The 16605-nt window shown below is 47.7% G+C and overlaps 1 protein-coding gene across 3 annotated transcripts in view; it reads left to right on the top strand.

The window, feature by feature from the left end:
* The first annotated feature begins 4044 nt into the window (after positions 1-4044).
* Positions 4045-16605, top strand: part of VEGFA (vascular endothelial growth factor A) — a 41177-nt gene continuing 28616 nt past the window's right edge. For all 3 annotated transcript variants that reach the window (XM_030195739.1, XM_030195738.1, XM_030195740.1), the window contains exons 1-3: positions 4045-4213; positions 10738-10789; positions 15138-15334. In XM_030195739.1, the coding sequence (XP_030051599.1) occupies positions 4148-4213; positions 10738-10789; positions 15138-15334 (315 nt within the window). In that variant the 5' untranslated portion in view covers positions 4045-4147. The remainder of the gene's footprint in view (positions 4214-10737; positions 10790-15137; positions 15335-16605) is intronic.

The following is a 16605-nucleotide window of genomic DNA, read 5'->3' on the forward strand; positions in this document are numbered from 1 at the left end:
TGACTTGCCCAGAGTCACAAGGAGCTGCAGTGAGAATTGAACTTAGTTCCCCAGAATCAGAGTCCTCTGAACTAACCACTAGGCTACTCCTCCACTCATTCCACCAATAAGAGCCAACCTCATCAGTGATGTCACAATGACTTGATTGCCCGATACTTGGCTCACTTCTGATATTGTGATGTCATAAGGGAAAGGGAAATGGGACTTGATATACCACCTTTCTGAGGTTTTTGCAACTACAAGGTGGTTTACATATATTCAGGTACTTATTTTGTACCAGGGGCAATGGAGGGTTAAGTGACTTGCCCAGAGTCACAAGGAGCTGCCTGTGCCTGCAGTGGGAATCGAACCCAGTTCCCCAGGACCAAAGTCCACCACTCTAACCACTAGGCCACTCCTGTCTATATCAGAGAAATTAAAAGAAAAATCTGGCTGTCACAGTTACAGTTGACAGTTGTGAATGTCCCAAACTCAAAAATGAAAATTGGAAAGCACCCAAGTTCACCAGGTGTTGAGAAGAGAACAGGGAAGTCCAGAGATAAGGAACAGGACAAGGAAATTTGGAAAGTTTGCGGTTGGAGACAGTTTTGGGCCACCTGTTTGAGAGGGAGGGAGATCTTCCAGAGGAGCATCTGTGGTTTGCTTTGAAAAAGGGGGGGGGGGGGGGGTCATGTGCGAGAACAAGGTTATCATAGGGGTGGATGAGAGCCTATTGATTTGAATGCAAGCCAAAGGGTATAAAAACTGACAGCAAATGTAAGCAAGGGGGAGAACTCCAAAGGCATGCCGCCCTGCGGTCCTCCGTACCTTGAAAGATTCGTGTACCTTCTCATCTTGTATTACTTTGGTAAGTTGACAAATAAAACTATATATCTTTGAAACTAATCTTTTCTCTCCTTTATTACATTCTGTGTAACTATTCTTTTGGGTTTAAATGGATATTAGGAAGTACTTCCATGTTCCCACACAAAAATATGGAGTCAGATGATTATATGGTTAGCCTTCTAGAGGTTCTCTCCGGTAAGTGGAAAACCGAATGGCATTATCAGACAGAACCTGGGGGGGGGGGGGGGGGGGGAACATTGGTCAGAGTATTGTACGGGCAGTGGCTCGAGCAATGGGGTGTCCTTGGGGACTCCATCAAAGCCTGTAGCAGTGATATTGTCTTTAGAAAGTTTAAGATGCTTTTTCAATTTAAGGGGAGCATTAGCCAGAACAGAGCGAGAAGCAACCTGTATCACAAATAAGTAATGTTATCATTGGATCATCTAATCCAGCTTTGGAATGGACCACGCCTAGTCTCTGCGGACGGCGTTGGTCAGGGTTCCACAAGGGGAACGATTGGCGGTCCGGGGGAGATTGACGCACTTGATTTCTATGGGAAATGTCGAGGGCTCTGGTCACATTCGGAGGCAAAATGGCCAGGACGATGGCGTCGAAAACAAACAACACTGGCACGGCGATTGGGACTAGGCTGAGAGTGGTAGTCCCTAGGTCGCCTATTATTATCGGTGGGACTTCTCTGTGGACCCCTCTGAGGCTGTCTTTCCCGGGAATCGGGGTAGTCATTTCTGGAGTCGGGGGAGTTAAGGCCTAGAGCCTTGGTTTCTGACATTATTATCACTAGCATACATAATATTACTCAGAGGGTTATGTCTGTCGCAATCAGGAAAGTCAGGGCAGTCTCGAGGGCACCTGCTATCCCTAAAAGGGTTCCGCACCTCAGGAGAGCTAGAGCTGGAACTACTGAAATCCCCCAGGTCCGACTATGGCTCGGGAGCGGCGGGGTACACGGGACTATTTATGGGGGAAACCCAAGATGGGGTGCTGGAGCCTGAGGTGAAAGGACTGGCCTGAGAGTGAGTTCAGTTACTTTTCTATAAAGACAATTCTACTTAGCGTGAATCATTCTAACACCTAATTCCTCCCTGAGTACATAATAAAGAGGGAGTGGCATCCTACAGGATGCGGGCAGACAGTCTGAAAGAAGCAAAATGAGCTGCTGAAAGATATATGACTCTGATCTGATGGAAACCTTTTTTTTTGGAAGGAATTGTGTTCTTACTAATAAAGTTATTTTCCAGCTTCACTGATACCACCATTGCTTCTTGCCTTGTAACCCTCTCATGTTTCCAGTGCTGCAGGTTAGGGCTCTTCAGCTTGGAAAAGAGACGGCTGAGGGGGGATATGATTGAGGTCTACAAAATCTTCAGTGGTGTAGAACGAATCATTTTTTTTTTCTCATTACAAAAGTTCAAAGACTAGGGGACATTCAATGAAATTACATGGAAATACTTTTCAAACAAATGGGAGGAAATATTTTTTCACTCAAAGAACAGTTAAACTCTGGAACTCACTGCTGGAAGATGTGGTAACAGTGGTTAGCGTATCTGGGTATAAAAAAAAGTTTGGAAAGTTCCTGGAGGAAAAGTCCATAGTCTGTTATTGAGATAGACTTGAGAGAAGCCGCTGCTGTCCCTGGGATTGGTAGCATGGAATGTTGCTACTCTTTGAGATTCTGCATGGAATCTTCTCACTCTTTGGGATTCCGGAATCTTGCTATTCATTGAGATTCTGTATGGAATCTTGTCACCCTTTAGTATTCCAGAATCTTGCTATTCTTTGGGGGTTCTACATGGAATCTTGTTACTCTTTGGGATTCCGGAATCTCGCTATTCTTTGGGGTTCTAAAAGGAATGTTGCTACTAATTGGGTTTCTGCCAGGTACTTATGACCTGGATTGACCACTGTTGGAAGCAGGATACTAGGCTAGATAGACTATTGGCCTGACCCAGTGTGGCTATTCTTATGTTCTTATGTGTAGTCCTGTTAGAGAATGGGATGTTGATTTTTTTTTGGTGGGGGAGGGGGGAGAGGGTGTGTTTAACATATCAACTGGGGTTGAACCCTGCCCCTCCAGGATTAGAATTATTGTATGCTTCCTGCATAGGAAGGAGTATGTTCCAAGCAATACAGTTTAGATAGTCAGTCTTTTAATGTAGTGTAATAGTAACAATCCGAACTGAAAAGATTTTTTTTTTATATTATTGATGTTGTGGAACAGAAGCCCTGCCTTTGTACTAACTTATGTAAGGCTGTTGGGAGATTTAATTAGACAATGTGCTGTCCGAAGTGCATAGAAATCATTTGAGCTTCTCAAGACATCACATCATGAGCATGTTTCATCCCCAGTCATCTGTTCCAGATGTTGGTAACATTAGGAAAATGACTTTTCATGTCTGACAGGGGATAATCAGTTTGGTGTATACTGTGATGTATTAGGCACTGGAGAATGGCAACTGGCCTAGAGGGGTTGGTTCAGCTTCTCTTGACTTGGCAAATACCTTTAGGATTTGTGTTTATACATTGGAAACGAGGTGACACGTAGGTTTAGAGTAAAACTTAAAAAAAAAAAGGCCTGAACTTGCTTGGTTTCACATCTGCTTATTTACATAAATACATCCATGCATCCAGTTACCGGGAATGCATCCTACATGCACATCTGTAACTCTTCACACGGAAGGGTTAATAAAAACACTAATCATGGGATTTACTGCAAAAAGCCGAAAGTGTTGTAAGAAAATTGGCTGGGAATGTGTGGCAGAACTTCGGCGGCCGGTAGGTGTCGTCGTAGAGCTGCCGAGAGAGCAATATTTGCTGTATAAGCACACGCCAATGAACCTTAATCCTCCTCCTGCGCCCAGGAGAACCATGCAGCCACCTCAGGGAGGGAGTGGGGGCTGAGCCCCCTAACCCCTTTTTCAAATGACGCCCGCTTTCACCCCCCCAGAAGGCAGACGGGTGTAAAGGGCTGGGCAGGGGCTGCAAGGAACAAGGTGCCCACAACCCAGACTTCCCCCGACGCGGCTCTGAGCATCTCCCTCCCCCTCCCCCACCCCAAGTGGAGGTGGAGCAGGGTTGGCTGTCTGCGGGGGGCGGGGCAGGCTGGGCCCAGTCCCTGCCCCATTGGACGGCAGCGGAGAGGGCGGGGCCGAGCTGCTTGAATGCAGGAGTGCTGGAGCCCGAGAGCGACGAGAGAGAGCGAAGAGCGAGTGTGACTGAGCCGCAGCCCGGGAGGGGAGGCTGAGGCTCGCTTTCATGGAGTAGCTGCTCGGAGCCGGAACCCGAGTCCGGCTGCCCCGGAACCATGAACTTTCTGCTCGCCTGCATGAACTGGGGCTTAGCGGTGCTGCTCTACCTCCACAGCGCTAAGGTAGGGGACGCGGGGGAACGGGCTGGATCGGGCGTTCCGCGGTGGCAGGTGACAGCTCCACGAGGTTCCGGCGCTGTTTTTCTCTGCCCTGGCCCCGAGAGGACGTGTTGGAGAGATCGAGGGCTAATTAGGGGACAGCGGGGGTGGGCTGGGTGCATTTGCCTCTGCTGGGGGAGACGGGGGGGGCAAGTGCTTGAAGTTTCTGAACAACCTTTTACTGTTCCAAATGACATTGAATTGTGTACTTTTATCTCTCTCTTTATATATGTGTGTGAGGAATAAGGTGAATGGAAGAAAAGTCATTAAAGATGCACAAAGTGACACAGAAATTAGGGGATTCAGGCTTGCGCTATATAGTGTTACAATAGCCACGCTGTCCGGTGCCTCTGTACTGCCAGGTTACAGCAGGGAAGGAACCCAAGACCAGGCTCCAAATCCCCTTTGTTACCTCCTGCCACAGCTGTCAGTCCCCGGACCTGTGACATCAGAGCAACCAGAGTGACTTTTCGCCTCCCTAAGGGCTGAGTCAGCTGGTGCCCCGGTTGTGGCACGAGGATGTGCCACAGGAAGGCACTAGTACGTCCTGTGCAAACTGCAGCGTTGGAATTGTCTGTGCCGTGACATGCCTGGCATCTCCCCATCCAGCAGGCACAGTGGGAAAATATGAGTCAATGGATCTGAAGAAGGGAAAAAAAAAAACCTTTCAGTCACATAAGTGCCTTTTGCGCTGCACTTCACTGGAATTCCTCCCCTCCCCCCACCCCCTCAACTTTATCCATTTAATTGGGAAGTTAATACAATTGAATTAACCCCCCCCCCCCCCCCCTCTCTAGGTGGCTATTGGGAGTGGGAATGTGATTGTCTTAGTGGGAGAGCACAGACCTCCCAGCTTCTCTCACTGGTTGCTGCTAGATTTAAATTTGCAAAGCTTCATGGTATGAAAGAGCGGTGTGGCTGCCTGGCATGCAGCAGTCTGAGCCTTCCTGGCAGCCTGTGGAGGAAAAGGCCCTCCCTGGCTTGTATTACCATAGATACATGGGAGCAGAAAAGCCACCAGCAGCATGTGACTGGATTCTTAATGGCTCAGATCCCAGACGCCCAGAGCCTCTAGGCTCCGCGCTCCCCCTGGCCACTAGTCTTATGCCACTGGTGGATTCATGACACACAGTTGCTCCCAGCTTGCATGGCTGCACTTCTGAATTTGTAGCCCAAACATACCAAAAAAAAAAAAAAATTCTTATACTGTTGCCTTTAGCAGTGAGCTATCTGGTATGAAAGAACAAGGGTGTCTGTTAAACCAAGTCCTTGGGTCTTTGGAAAGAAGTTGTTTGCTCTCTCTCTCTCTTTCTCAGACTCAGTTAATTGTTTTTCCAGCCCTATACAGTGAGAGCCCGAGAGAGAGGGTTTAACCCTTTCCCGTCCTGTGGATTGCACCTGACACAGAAGGAATGTGGAAAGGCAGAGAGATCGGCCTGGGAGCAGGAGAGAACCTGAGTTCTGGGCATGACCTTCAGCACTGCCCTGCAAGGTTATGGCTCTTTGCGGCCCTATGCAAGCCGGGTGACCTTTCAGTGAATTCTCTCCTGGTGGTGCAGGGCCCGGCGAAAAGGAACTGTGTTTGCTGACTTGTCGGCCAGGAAAGTACAAATTTCCGGGGAGAAGAGCTCGTTCGCCCTGCAGGACTGTCACTTTCAGGAGGGATGGGGAGGGTTTCGGATGGCTTAAGACTGTAGAAAATGGGGACCCTGGCAGAAAAATACCTTTTGTCCTCCAAGAAGTGTTTTTTGGGACGGAAAGCGAGGAACAGGGAGTAGAGGGGCACGTAAGGAAGATTCTCAGCAGGGCTGTGACATCTCAGGTACTGCAGAAACTAAGCTACGGGAACACCAGTCCCTCCTTCAGACAGTGCATCTGCAAGATCCGCTCTGGATACTCAGATATGGAAGCCTGGGGGGGGGGGGGGGGGTGGGCAGGCACTGTGATATGTGGGCATGTGTGAACATGTGTTTGTAAACATGTGTGTCTGTTGGAAAGATATTATATCAGGTCTCTGTGCTTCACTCCTTTTGGAGAGAGGTTTACAATGGACCCTAAAGCCACAACTGAGAACAGCTGAGGTGGAGTTTCCAGACTCCCTCCTTCCATCCTCTGAGCTGATTTGCTCCATTCCTGGGGCTGTTTCAGAAAGTTAATTTCAGGCTGACTGAAGATTGCATTGGGTCCACCCGGTCTGTGTGTGATCTGCTCATTTCGCAGGCAAAAGACGTGACGGGGCTTGTGCCGCGGTGTGACTTGCCTTTTTCAACTGAAGGGAAACTCTAGAACGAGGGGGCATACGATGAAATTAAGAGGGAACAGACTTAGGAGGAATCTAAGGAAGTATTATTTCACGGAAAGGGTGGTGGAGGCGTGGAATGACCTTCCCGCTGGAGGTTGTGGAGTCGAGGACTGTGTCAGAATTTAAGAAGGCATGGGATAAGCACGTGGGATCGCTTAGGAAAAGGATGAGTTAGGGGTTACGGAGGACGGGCCATTTGGCCTTTATCTACCATCATGTTTCTGTTTCTTATACTGGGAGGATGCCTTTTGTATTTAGTGAAGGATCCTCGGTTTTCACAGACTTAGAAAAACTGGTCTCCTTCAAAACCCTGGATATATCCTTTCTTGCTGTTTGGTTGACAAAATGTGGGGGGAGCGAACCCATTTGGGTTTTCTGACGTTTTGTGTGCAGGCTGCAGAAAGTTTCTGCTTCCCGCAGGGCCTGGAGGATAGTTGAAGTTTAGCCATTTCTGCAGATCTCGGTCTGTTTGTTTTACCTGCGCCTTGCCCGCCAAAGCAGGTTCAGTCCCTGTGTTCTTTGTCCCTGTGCTGTGCATCTTTCACTGTATCTGAATAAAGTCCTTCTGTGGAAAACAGCAGGCGCCTGGGGGGTGGGGAGCCGCTGCGGGGCGATAGATTTTTGTTTTACCCTCCAATAACCCTTAATAAGCTGAAAAATGACCCCCCTGTTTTCATAGTGTATAAATCCCTAAGAATTGAAGGCCTTAGGTGTATCATCACACTTGATCACCGTTCCCTGTCTCTAGGGCAGGAAATTCCTTTTATCACCCCGGAACTGGTTCATAAGTCACCAGCTGCAAATATTTGGGATAGGAAATAGGTGGCTGAATTATGCAATGGGACAGCTCATGCTTGTGTATTTCAGAGCAGTTTCCTAAATGTTTTACTACTGAGGCCCAAAGGTCACAGGGGAAGTTTTAACTCCTTCAGCGGCAGGGGAAGGGTGGTCTGGAGCCCAGGCACATAGAGAGTTGCACATGGACTGTGTCTTTGTCAGCCGGTCAGTTGCCCCTCTCTTTTAAGTGTCCAATTTCAGAGATGCCAAGTTACCCACTTTCGGGCTTCAGACAGTTTGGTCCGTCCTGGTTTTGAATCAATAGCGTCTGACAGATTGAACCTCCCTCACAATTCAAGAATGAAACAGAAACCGAGGGAGCCCCTCTCACCAGGGCTAGTGTTAGACATTCAGGGGCCCAGGGCAGAAACCAGGGAGCCGGCCCAAAAGCTTCCTTTAGCTTCAGGCAGATATGGGGGCCCCAGGGCAACTGTCCTCTTTGCCAGCCCCGCGGGCACTAGCATAGACCAAGGGAGGCTACCCCATACTTGCTGCAAACCCAAACTAAGGGATCTTTGTAACTGACATTAACACAGACCAAAGGAAGTCAAGATTGAGACCCCCCTGTGCCTGGTAGAGGCAGAGGTGGGTTCCCGCTTCCTAGCGTTCTGTTTCTATGTTATATTAAGGGCAGATTCTCTCAGGGGTATTAAAAGACACCTTCACTTTACTGAGCGGCTGTAACTGATCCTTTCCATTCCTGCTCTCAGCTCCTCTTGGCTTTTCTGCTTTTGTTGAAAAGTGGCCAGAACTTTAGTGTGCCCTGTTCAGGCCTGAAATCACCCCTCCGATTCAGGCTGGGCTGTGTGCTGTGTTTGTTTGTCGTGTGCTAAATGACCTTCAGCACTGGAATGAAACAGATCAGCCCAGGTTCAGGAATCGCAAAGGTTCACGGTATAAACAAAACGGGCCCGCCTCTTCTGGGACCAACGTACGCTGAACAGTGTCTGTGGCATTAAATCATGCAGGGGTGACACGCAGGAGCCACACCGCTTGGCTCACAGTCTCCCTGCGCAGGACATAATGTCCTCTCCATGTCTAATGCAGATTTCTGGGAGTTTCTGGAGGCTCCCTTGGCAGAATCTCACAGTCTGAGATGCTGTGTTTTCCGTGGGGGGGGGGGGGGGGGGGGGCTCTGAGCTCTGAACCCAGGCCCCCTTGCAGTCAGTGCCTGTGGACGTGGCTCTGAGCCTGTCTTCCCTCTGTGCAACTGATGCCAGAGACTAGGGAGCTGTAAGGAAGTTCTGGACTCCAGTGCTGTGAGAGATAGGGGTGTTTTGAAAGCAAGATCCATCACTGTGACCATCCCCAGGCATAGAGAGGCAGGGAAATGAGCCTGGGATACAGTTCTCTAATTATGTATAGCCACAGAGAAATAGGGACAAGCTGAACCCCGACTCCATCGCTGTTGCTGTCTCTGGGCGCAAGGCCACGGGGAAGCTCTGACTTTTGAACCCAGGTGCCACTGCTGTCACCATCCCTGGGCAAAGAGAGGCAGGGAAGCTCTGGATCCAAGGCGCCATCACCAGGAACAGAAAGGCAGAGCTTCTGCCAAGTTACCTGGCTCCAGAGGGGAGACTTTTCAGCCACTCCTGTTTTTAAACTTATATTTCAAAGTGGTGTAGTTGTAACTCCTGATTCTGCCCATTGGTATTGGTGCTGCAGGGTTGTCAGAAAATCTTTCTACTGGAACTGGATAATGTGGCGTCTCGGACTCTGAGCCCAGACTCCATCGCTTTGACTGTCCCATGACATAGAGAGGGGAGTTCTGAACTCTGAACCCGGGGCTTCAGTGCCCTAAGTGTGCATGAGATTAGCAGACCCAGGAGTCCAGAGATTCAGCCACTGGACAATGGTGACACCTAGTGGCCAGCTGAAGTGCACACTTGTACTGGGCTCCCAAGGGAACCAGAGACTGGGAACTGGGACAGCTGGAAAGGAGGAGAGGAGAAAAGCTCAGCTACCTGGAGAAGGTGGCTCCTGGCACAGCACAGTAGCCCTGTAAAGGCCATTTCTGTTTGTGCTGGAAGCCCAAAGAAGCAGGGGGAAAAATGTGAAAACTGCATGTGTATGTTTGAAAATAGTCCCTTTGTACACGGAACTGTAGTTAAGGGACAGTGTAAGAGGCAAAGTGGATTTTCTCACAGAGACTGTTTCAGTTCTTTTGTAATTTTTAAATATTGTGAGAGCAGAACGAGGTAATTTCACCTTGGGGATTGTGGTGTGGTAGCCATGTTAGTCCACTTCTAAAGGTAATAAATAGAAATGAATCAAAACACAGGAAGAAAAGTAAGATGATACCTTTTTTTATTGGACTAAATACATTTTTTTATTAGCTTTCGAAGGTAGCCCTTGGGGGGTTATATCCAGGATACTCAGGTTGGGAAACCTGAAGCCTCATTTTAGACAGAAAGTTGAAGTAGGAATTGTGAATGTTCCCCGGTATTTTACAAAAAGCTCTGAACGAAGAGCCTTTTGTAAAATATATCTAAGGATATCGGCCAATACACAGGTATTTTGTCAGCGTGTACAGCGGGGGCAGCCATTTTAAACGTGTAAGTGCGTTTACGATGCGTGTATGTGTGTTTACTAGGGGGCTTATTTTCAAAGTACATGGAACTTGGTAAGTCTAAGTGCTTTGAAAATATGCCTCAATGCGTTTACTATTCATTGTCCAATGGCCTTTCTTGTAACATACGTATGTGTTTGCTCACACTTACACATATATGTGGATTTCACCACACTGTATGTACAGAAGGATCTGAGTGAAATAACTCTTTAATGAATTTTTGAGGCTGAGCTTCCCCTTAAATCACTGATGGGGACCCGAATGATCGGATAAGTGGTACTTATGCGTGTTTTGGAGCAGATGCAAAAGCTGCCCAGGGATATTTAAAAAATATATGTTCATTCTTATTCTAAACAACATGTTTTCACTTGTCCAAACTGCACCACCTTGAAACTTCTGCATCTCTAGTAATTCACACATGGAGGGCAACCTCCATGCGTGAATGCTTGTTTCCACGTGCGGGTGTTTCTAAAGTGGATTCCGTGGGCTCTTAGTTAATACTTTGAACTAGGCCCTCGTCGTGTAAACCTTGAGAATCCATGGTGCCTCCTCCTTCTCTTTATCATAAGGAAACTCAAGTTTTACTTTGCTGAACCTCGGTTTATCCAAATATGACTGACTAATAGAGATATTTCTCATCTACCCACCTAGCTCTAGCTGCCAGGGGTGTCTGGGTACCAAGGGGGGGGGGGCAGGGATACAAAAGGTGGTACTTTGTGACTACACAGACCCCAGGAAGGTCCCTGTGCTGGAGCTAATTTTCTCATGTCTCTCCCACAGATATTGCAGGCAGCTCCTACCGTAAGAGAAACAGAGAGGAAGCCCCGTGAAGGTAGGTGAAGGTTAATTTTTATCGGGTATTATCAGATGGCGGGGTATTCAAAGGGGGCTGATGAGATCCAACAGGGCTCTGGGAAGGAAATACTTCAGAAGGGAAATTAAGTTCTGCCACCTGCAAATGTGTGACAGAGGGTGGATGGAGCAGGGAAGCAGGGGGCAGACTGCTGCCCGTCTCGTCTTCCGCCAGGGTCGCTTTACTCATACTACCCCTCTCCTCAAGACCCTCCACTGGCTCCCTATCCGTTTTCGCATCCTGTTCAAACTTCTTCTACTAACCTATAAATGTACTCACTCTGCTGCTCCCCAGTATCTCTCCACACTCGTCCTTCCCACCCCTTCCCGTGCACTCCGTTCCCTGGATAAATCCTTCTTATCTGTTTCCTTCTCCACTACTGCCAACTCCAGACTTCGCGCCTTCTGTCTCGCTGCACCCTAAGCCTGGAATAAACTTCCTGAGCCCCTACGTCTTGCCCCATCCTTGGCCACCTTTAAATCTAGACTGCAAGCCCACCTCTTTAACATTGCTTTTGACTCGTAACCACTCGCCTCCACCTACCCTCCTCTCCTCCTTCCTCTACACATTAATTGATTTACTTACTTTATTTTTGTCTATTAGATTGTAAGCTCTTTGAGCAGGGACTGTCTTTCTACTATGTTTGTGCAGCGCTGCATACGCCTTGTAGCGCTAGAGAAATGCTAAATAGTAGTAGTAGTAGGAAGAGATGCAGCTGCCTCAGTGGAAGGTTTCCAGTGCTTAGCTCTTAACCAGAATAAGCCTCTCAGACAGGCTGTATGTAAGGAAGCAGCCACAGAAGCTAGCAGGACAGAAGGTAATGGGGGCTGGTTGTTGGTTTTCTCTGTTTTTGATTAATAATTGTAAACCGATCTGATGCTAACCTAGCATTTGAGTCTAAATCTTATCTATATTGAAAAAAAAACCAATAATCAATGCCATGGGAACTCTCAGCAGTAAGTACAGTATCTCATATAAGTGCATAAGCGTTGCCACACTGGGACAGACTGAAGGTCCATCAAGCCCAGCATCCTGTTTCCAACAGTGGCCAATCCAGGTCACAAATACCTGGCAAGATCCCAAAAATGTACAAAACATTTTATACTGCTTATCCCAGAAATAGTGGATTTTCCCCAAGTCCATTTAATAACGGTCTATGGACTTTTCCTTTAGGAAGCCGTCCAAACCTTTTTAAAACTCCGCTAAGCTAACCACCTTTACCACATTCTCTGGCAACGAATTCCAGAGTTTATTTACACGTTGAGTGAAGAAACATTTTCTCCGATTCGTTTTAAATTTACTACATTGTAGCTTCATCGCATGCCCCCTAGTCCTAGTATTTTTGGAAAGCGTGAACAGACCCTTCACATCTACCCGTTCAACTCCACTCAATTGACTTGAGGAAAACCCACTGCTTACTTCTGGGATATGCAACATAAAATGTATTGTTTTTTTTGGGATCTTCCCAGGTATTTGTGACCTGGATTGGCCACTGTTGGAAACAGGATGCTGGGCTTGATGGACCTTTGGCCTGTCCCAGTGTGGCAATACTTATGTGCTTGGGATTCTGAATGGAATCTTGCTACTCTTTGGGGTTCCACATGGAATGTTGCTACACTTTGAAATTCTGCATGGAATCTTGTTATTCTTTAGAATTCTAGAATCTTGCTACTCTTTGGGGTTCTATGTGAAATGTTGCTACTATTTGGGTTTCTGCCAGGTACTTGTGACCTGCATTGGCCACTGTTGGAAACAGGATACTGGGCTTGATGGACCTCTGGTCTGTCCCAGTGTGGCAATATTTATGTACTTATGTGCTTGGGATTCTGAATGGAATTTTTTTTACTCTTTGGGGTTCTACATGGAATGTTGCTACTATTGGGTACTTGTGACCTGGATTGGCCACTGTTGGAAACAGGATGCTGGGCTTGATGGACCTTTGGTCTATCCCAGTGTGGCAACACTTATGTACTTATGTGCTTGGGATTCTGAATGGAATCTTTCTACTCTTTGGGGTTCCACATGGAATGTTGCTACACTTTGAAATTCTGCATGGAATCTTGTTGTTCTTTAGAATTCTAGAATCTTGCTACTCTTTGGGGTTCTATGTGGAATGTTGCTACTATTTGGGTTTCTGCCAGGTACTTGTGACCTGGATTGGCCACTGTTGGAAACAAGATGCTGGGCTTGATGGACCTTCGGTCTGTCCCAGTGTGGCAATACTTGTATAGTTATGTACTTAAAAGGTACTTCAGTTCCACCTACAGAGGCTTCCCCAGTTGGGCAATACACCTTGTGCAAAACGGTGTATGAAATATGGAGCAGAACTAGTGATTTGTAGTGAACCATTATGCTCGGTCAGAGTGAACTGTGATAAGGATGCAGAAATGGGCAACAGTTGTGGGAGAGAGATTCACTTATTGTAGACATTCGTGCGCAGTGCCGAGGGGTCTCGTAGACGGTGCTGAAGTATTATAATAGGAGGAGAGAGATTAACATGCTGGTGAGGTATTCAGTTTTAGTAATGATCTTTCATCTGCTCAGGATCTGGGGTGTAAATTACATTTTGGTGTCTGGATTGTAGGATGGTACGTGAAGGTCACTTAGTAAGTCCGTGACAGACTTAGGATTAGAACTGGCATCCCTGGTGTTCTCCCGGCTTTCACAAGTCGTCCTAGTTCTGGGGAAACAGCTCTTTTCCTTGCTGACTTTCTGCAAGCGCCCTGCACGGACAGACATAAGCCCTGCGGCCCGGTGCCAGGTCTTTGCGTGCCGCTGACATTTAGAAGCCACTCCCTTCGCTCTGTCCTGCTGCTTTGAAATGGTAGCTGGGGGTTTATTTTGGAGCAGCGTGACCCTTTGTGTGTGTGTATATAAATGAGACAGTGTGTTCACCTCCCTCTGGGACATGAGCCGACATATATCCCAGATCTCTTAGTCCAACCTTTCAGCTACTCTGTCAGGAGTCCAGAAACCATTAATATCCTTTCCATGATGTAAGCAGGCGTGTGCTTATCAGCCAGGGTTATCATGCACGGTGCTGCTGTGCACTCAACTCTGAGCATGTGTACAGGAGGTTGTCTTGGTGCTAGGTACATACACACGCACGCACTTTGTCCGTGTGCTTACACACGCTGTCTCGTTGCAGACATGTAGATTGGGATCAGTGTTCTAGCAGGTTTTCTGTCTTTCTCATGGCCACTCTGTACCCCTTGAGATGAGCAGTATTGGCAACAAAAGGGAGCGATTTTTTTTTTTTTTTAAAAGGCCCTTCTACCTCCAGGGTGACGGACTTGATTTTCTTCCTTTCTGTGTTTCAGCCAAAGTGGTTTACATTTATTATATGTAGGTACTTTCTCTGTCCCTGCTCAGCTCATAACCTAAGTTGTTTTTTTTTTTTTTTGTAACTAGGGCAATGGGGAAGGGTTAAGGGATTTGCCCAGTAGCCATAGTGGGGAACTGAACCCAGTTCTCCAGGCTCTCAGCCCTCCGCACTAACCATTAGGCTCCTCCTCCAGAAACCTGGGTCCTAACTTTTAAAAGGAAACCCTGCCAACAGGGACAGATGACCTGTTCACTTTGCATCTGCTTCTACTGCAGGTGAATTTTGCTGGAAAACATGTAAATTTTGAAAGTCCAGCTGTACATAGAAGGGGTCTTTTGTTTTTAGGGCTCCTTTGTGAAAGGGACCCATAGTTTTTGATCACCTCCCTTGGGTGCCCTATGGAAGCCCACCTGTACTGTCCTGAGTGAGGGCAGCTGTTTCAGACAGAGCCTTGAATCCAGGTGAATCACTTCAAAAACTGCCTTCTATAGCTAATACAGGAAAATTCACACGGGGGGCCAATTTTAAACACAGGGCAGTGAAGTGACCTGCTAATGCTTGCACAGTGAGTAAGGGTAGTGGGATTAAACGCCCACCGTTAGATTGCACTGTTACCATAGAAATGTTCTGGGACTATTGTTCACATTGAGGAAACCAGGAACGATCGTAGTTTTAATGAAAATACAATTGTACCAAACAATTCAAACTCCTGCATGAGCTAGAACTGTAGTGGATTAAGAAATGAGAAATGTCTGATCCCAAAATAAGTGACTTTGCAATGAGTTGGCAGACTGTGGCATGCAGGATGCCATGGCATGAAGGGCAGAGCATGCCGAGTGGAGCTCCTTAGCATAAAGGGCGAGGGCACCATGCCAAGAAGGGACCGCACGTCCCTGTTGGAGCCAGGGCGCCAGAAGTGGAGATGATCTCTTGTTGTTCAGTGTAAGTAGATGGCCCGAGGGCGGGAAGTTCACCTTGTTTTTGTCTTTCTCCTACACACAGTTATCAAGTTCATGGATGTATACAATCGCAGCACCTGTCAGCCCATGGACACATTAGTAGACATTTTCCAGGAGTATCCCGACGAGGTGGAGTACATGTTCAAGCCGTCTTGCGTGGTACTGAAACGCTGTGCAGGATGCTGTAACGATGAAAGTTTAGAGTGTGTTCCAATACAGTTCTACAACGTCACTATGCAGGTGAGACACGCACACGCAGACACACACTCCCCCCCCCCCCCCCCCCCCCCCCCCCCCCCCAAGCATCAGCTGTTTCACACTCAGCCCAGCCAATCCCCTCCCTCATGACCTACACCTTCAGACGTCTGACTCTCAGAGCGGTCAGTTCTTGCCACTAGACTCGGAGTGCGAGAGGCCGACTGTCCTCCCGCAGAAAGTGCCAGATGTTTTATTTTATTTTTAGCTACATTTGTATCCCGCACTTTCCCACTCATAGCAGGTTCAATGCGGCTTACAATTATATACAAGTACTTATTTGCACCTGGGGCAACGGAGGGTTAAGTGACTTGCCCAGAGTCACAAGGAGCTGCCTGTGCCTGAGGTGGCAATCGAACTCAGTTCCTCAGGACCAAAGTCCACCACCCTAACCACTAGGCCACTCCTCCACTGTTGCTACTATTTCAGATTCTACATGGAACGTTGCTATTCCACTAGAAGTCGGCCCTTGCAGATCACCAATGTGGCCGCGCAGGCTTCTACATGGAATGTTGCTAGTGGAATAGCAACATTCCATGTAGAATCTCCAATAGTAGCAACATTCCATTTAGGACATTCCATGTAGAATCTCAAATAGTATCTATTTTATTTTTGTTACATTTGTACCCTGCGCTTTCCCACTCATGGCAGGCTCAATGCGGCTTATATGGGGCAATGGAGGGTTAAGTGACTTGCCCAGAGTCACAAGGAGCTGACTGTGCCTGAAGTGGGAATCGAACTCAGTTCCTCAGTTCCCCAGGAACAAAGTCCACCACCCTAACCACTAGGCCACTCCTCCACTGTTGCTATTCCACTAGCAACATTCCATGTAGAAGTCGGCCCTTGCAGATCACCAATGTGGCCGCGCAGGCTTCTGCTTCTGTGAGTCTGACGTCCTGCACGTGCAGGACGTCAGACTCACAGAAACAGAAGCCTGCGCAGCCTTCTACATGGAATGTTGCTAGTGGAATAGCAACATTCCATGTAGAATCTCCAATAGTAGCAACATTCCAAGTAGAATCTCCAATAGTATCTATTTTATTTTTGTTACATTTGTACCCTGCGCTTTCCCACTCATGGCAGGCTCAATGCGGCTTACATGGGGCAATGGAGGGTTAAGTGACTTGCCCAGAGTCACAAGGAGCTGCCTGTGCCTGAAGTGGGAATCTCGTCCTGAGCCTGGATAAGCCTCCTCCATAAGGCTCACAGTGCCTTTGCTTTCCGACTCCCAGCCCGGCCAATCTCTTCCCTCATCA

The sequence above is a fragment of the Microcaecilia unicolor genome, chromosome 3, assembly GCF_901765095.1.
Source record: "Microcaecilia unicolor chromosome 3, aMicUni1.1, whole genome shotgun sequence".
NCBI lineage: Eukaryota > Metazoa > Chordata > Amphibia > Gymnophiona > Siphonopidae > Microcaecilia > Microcaecilia unicolor.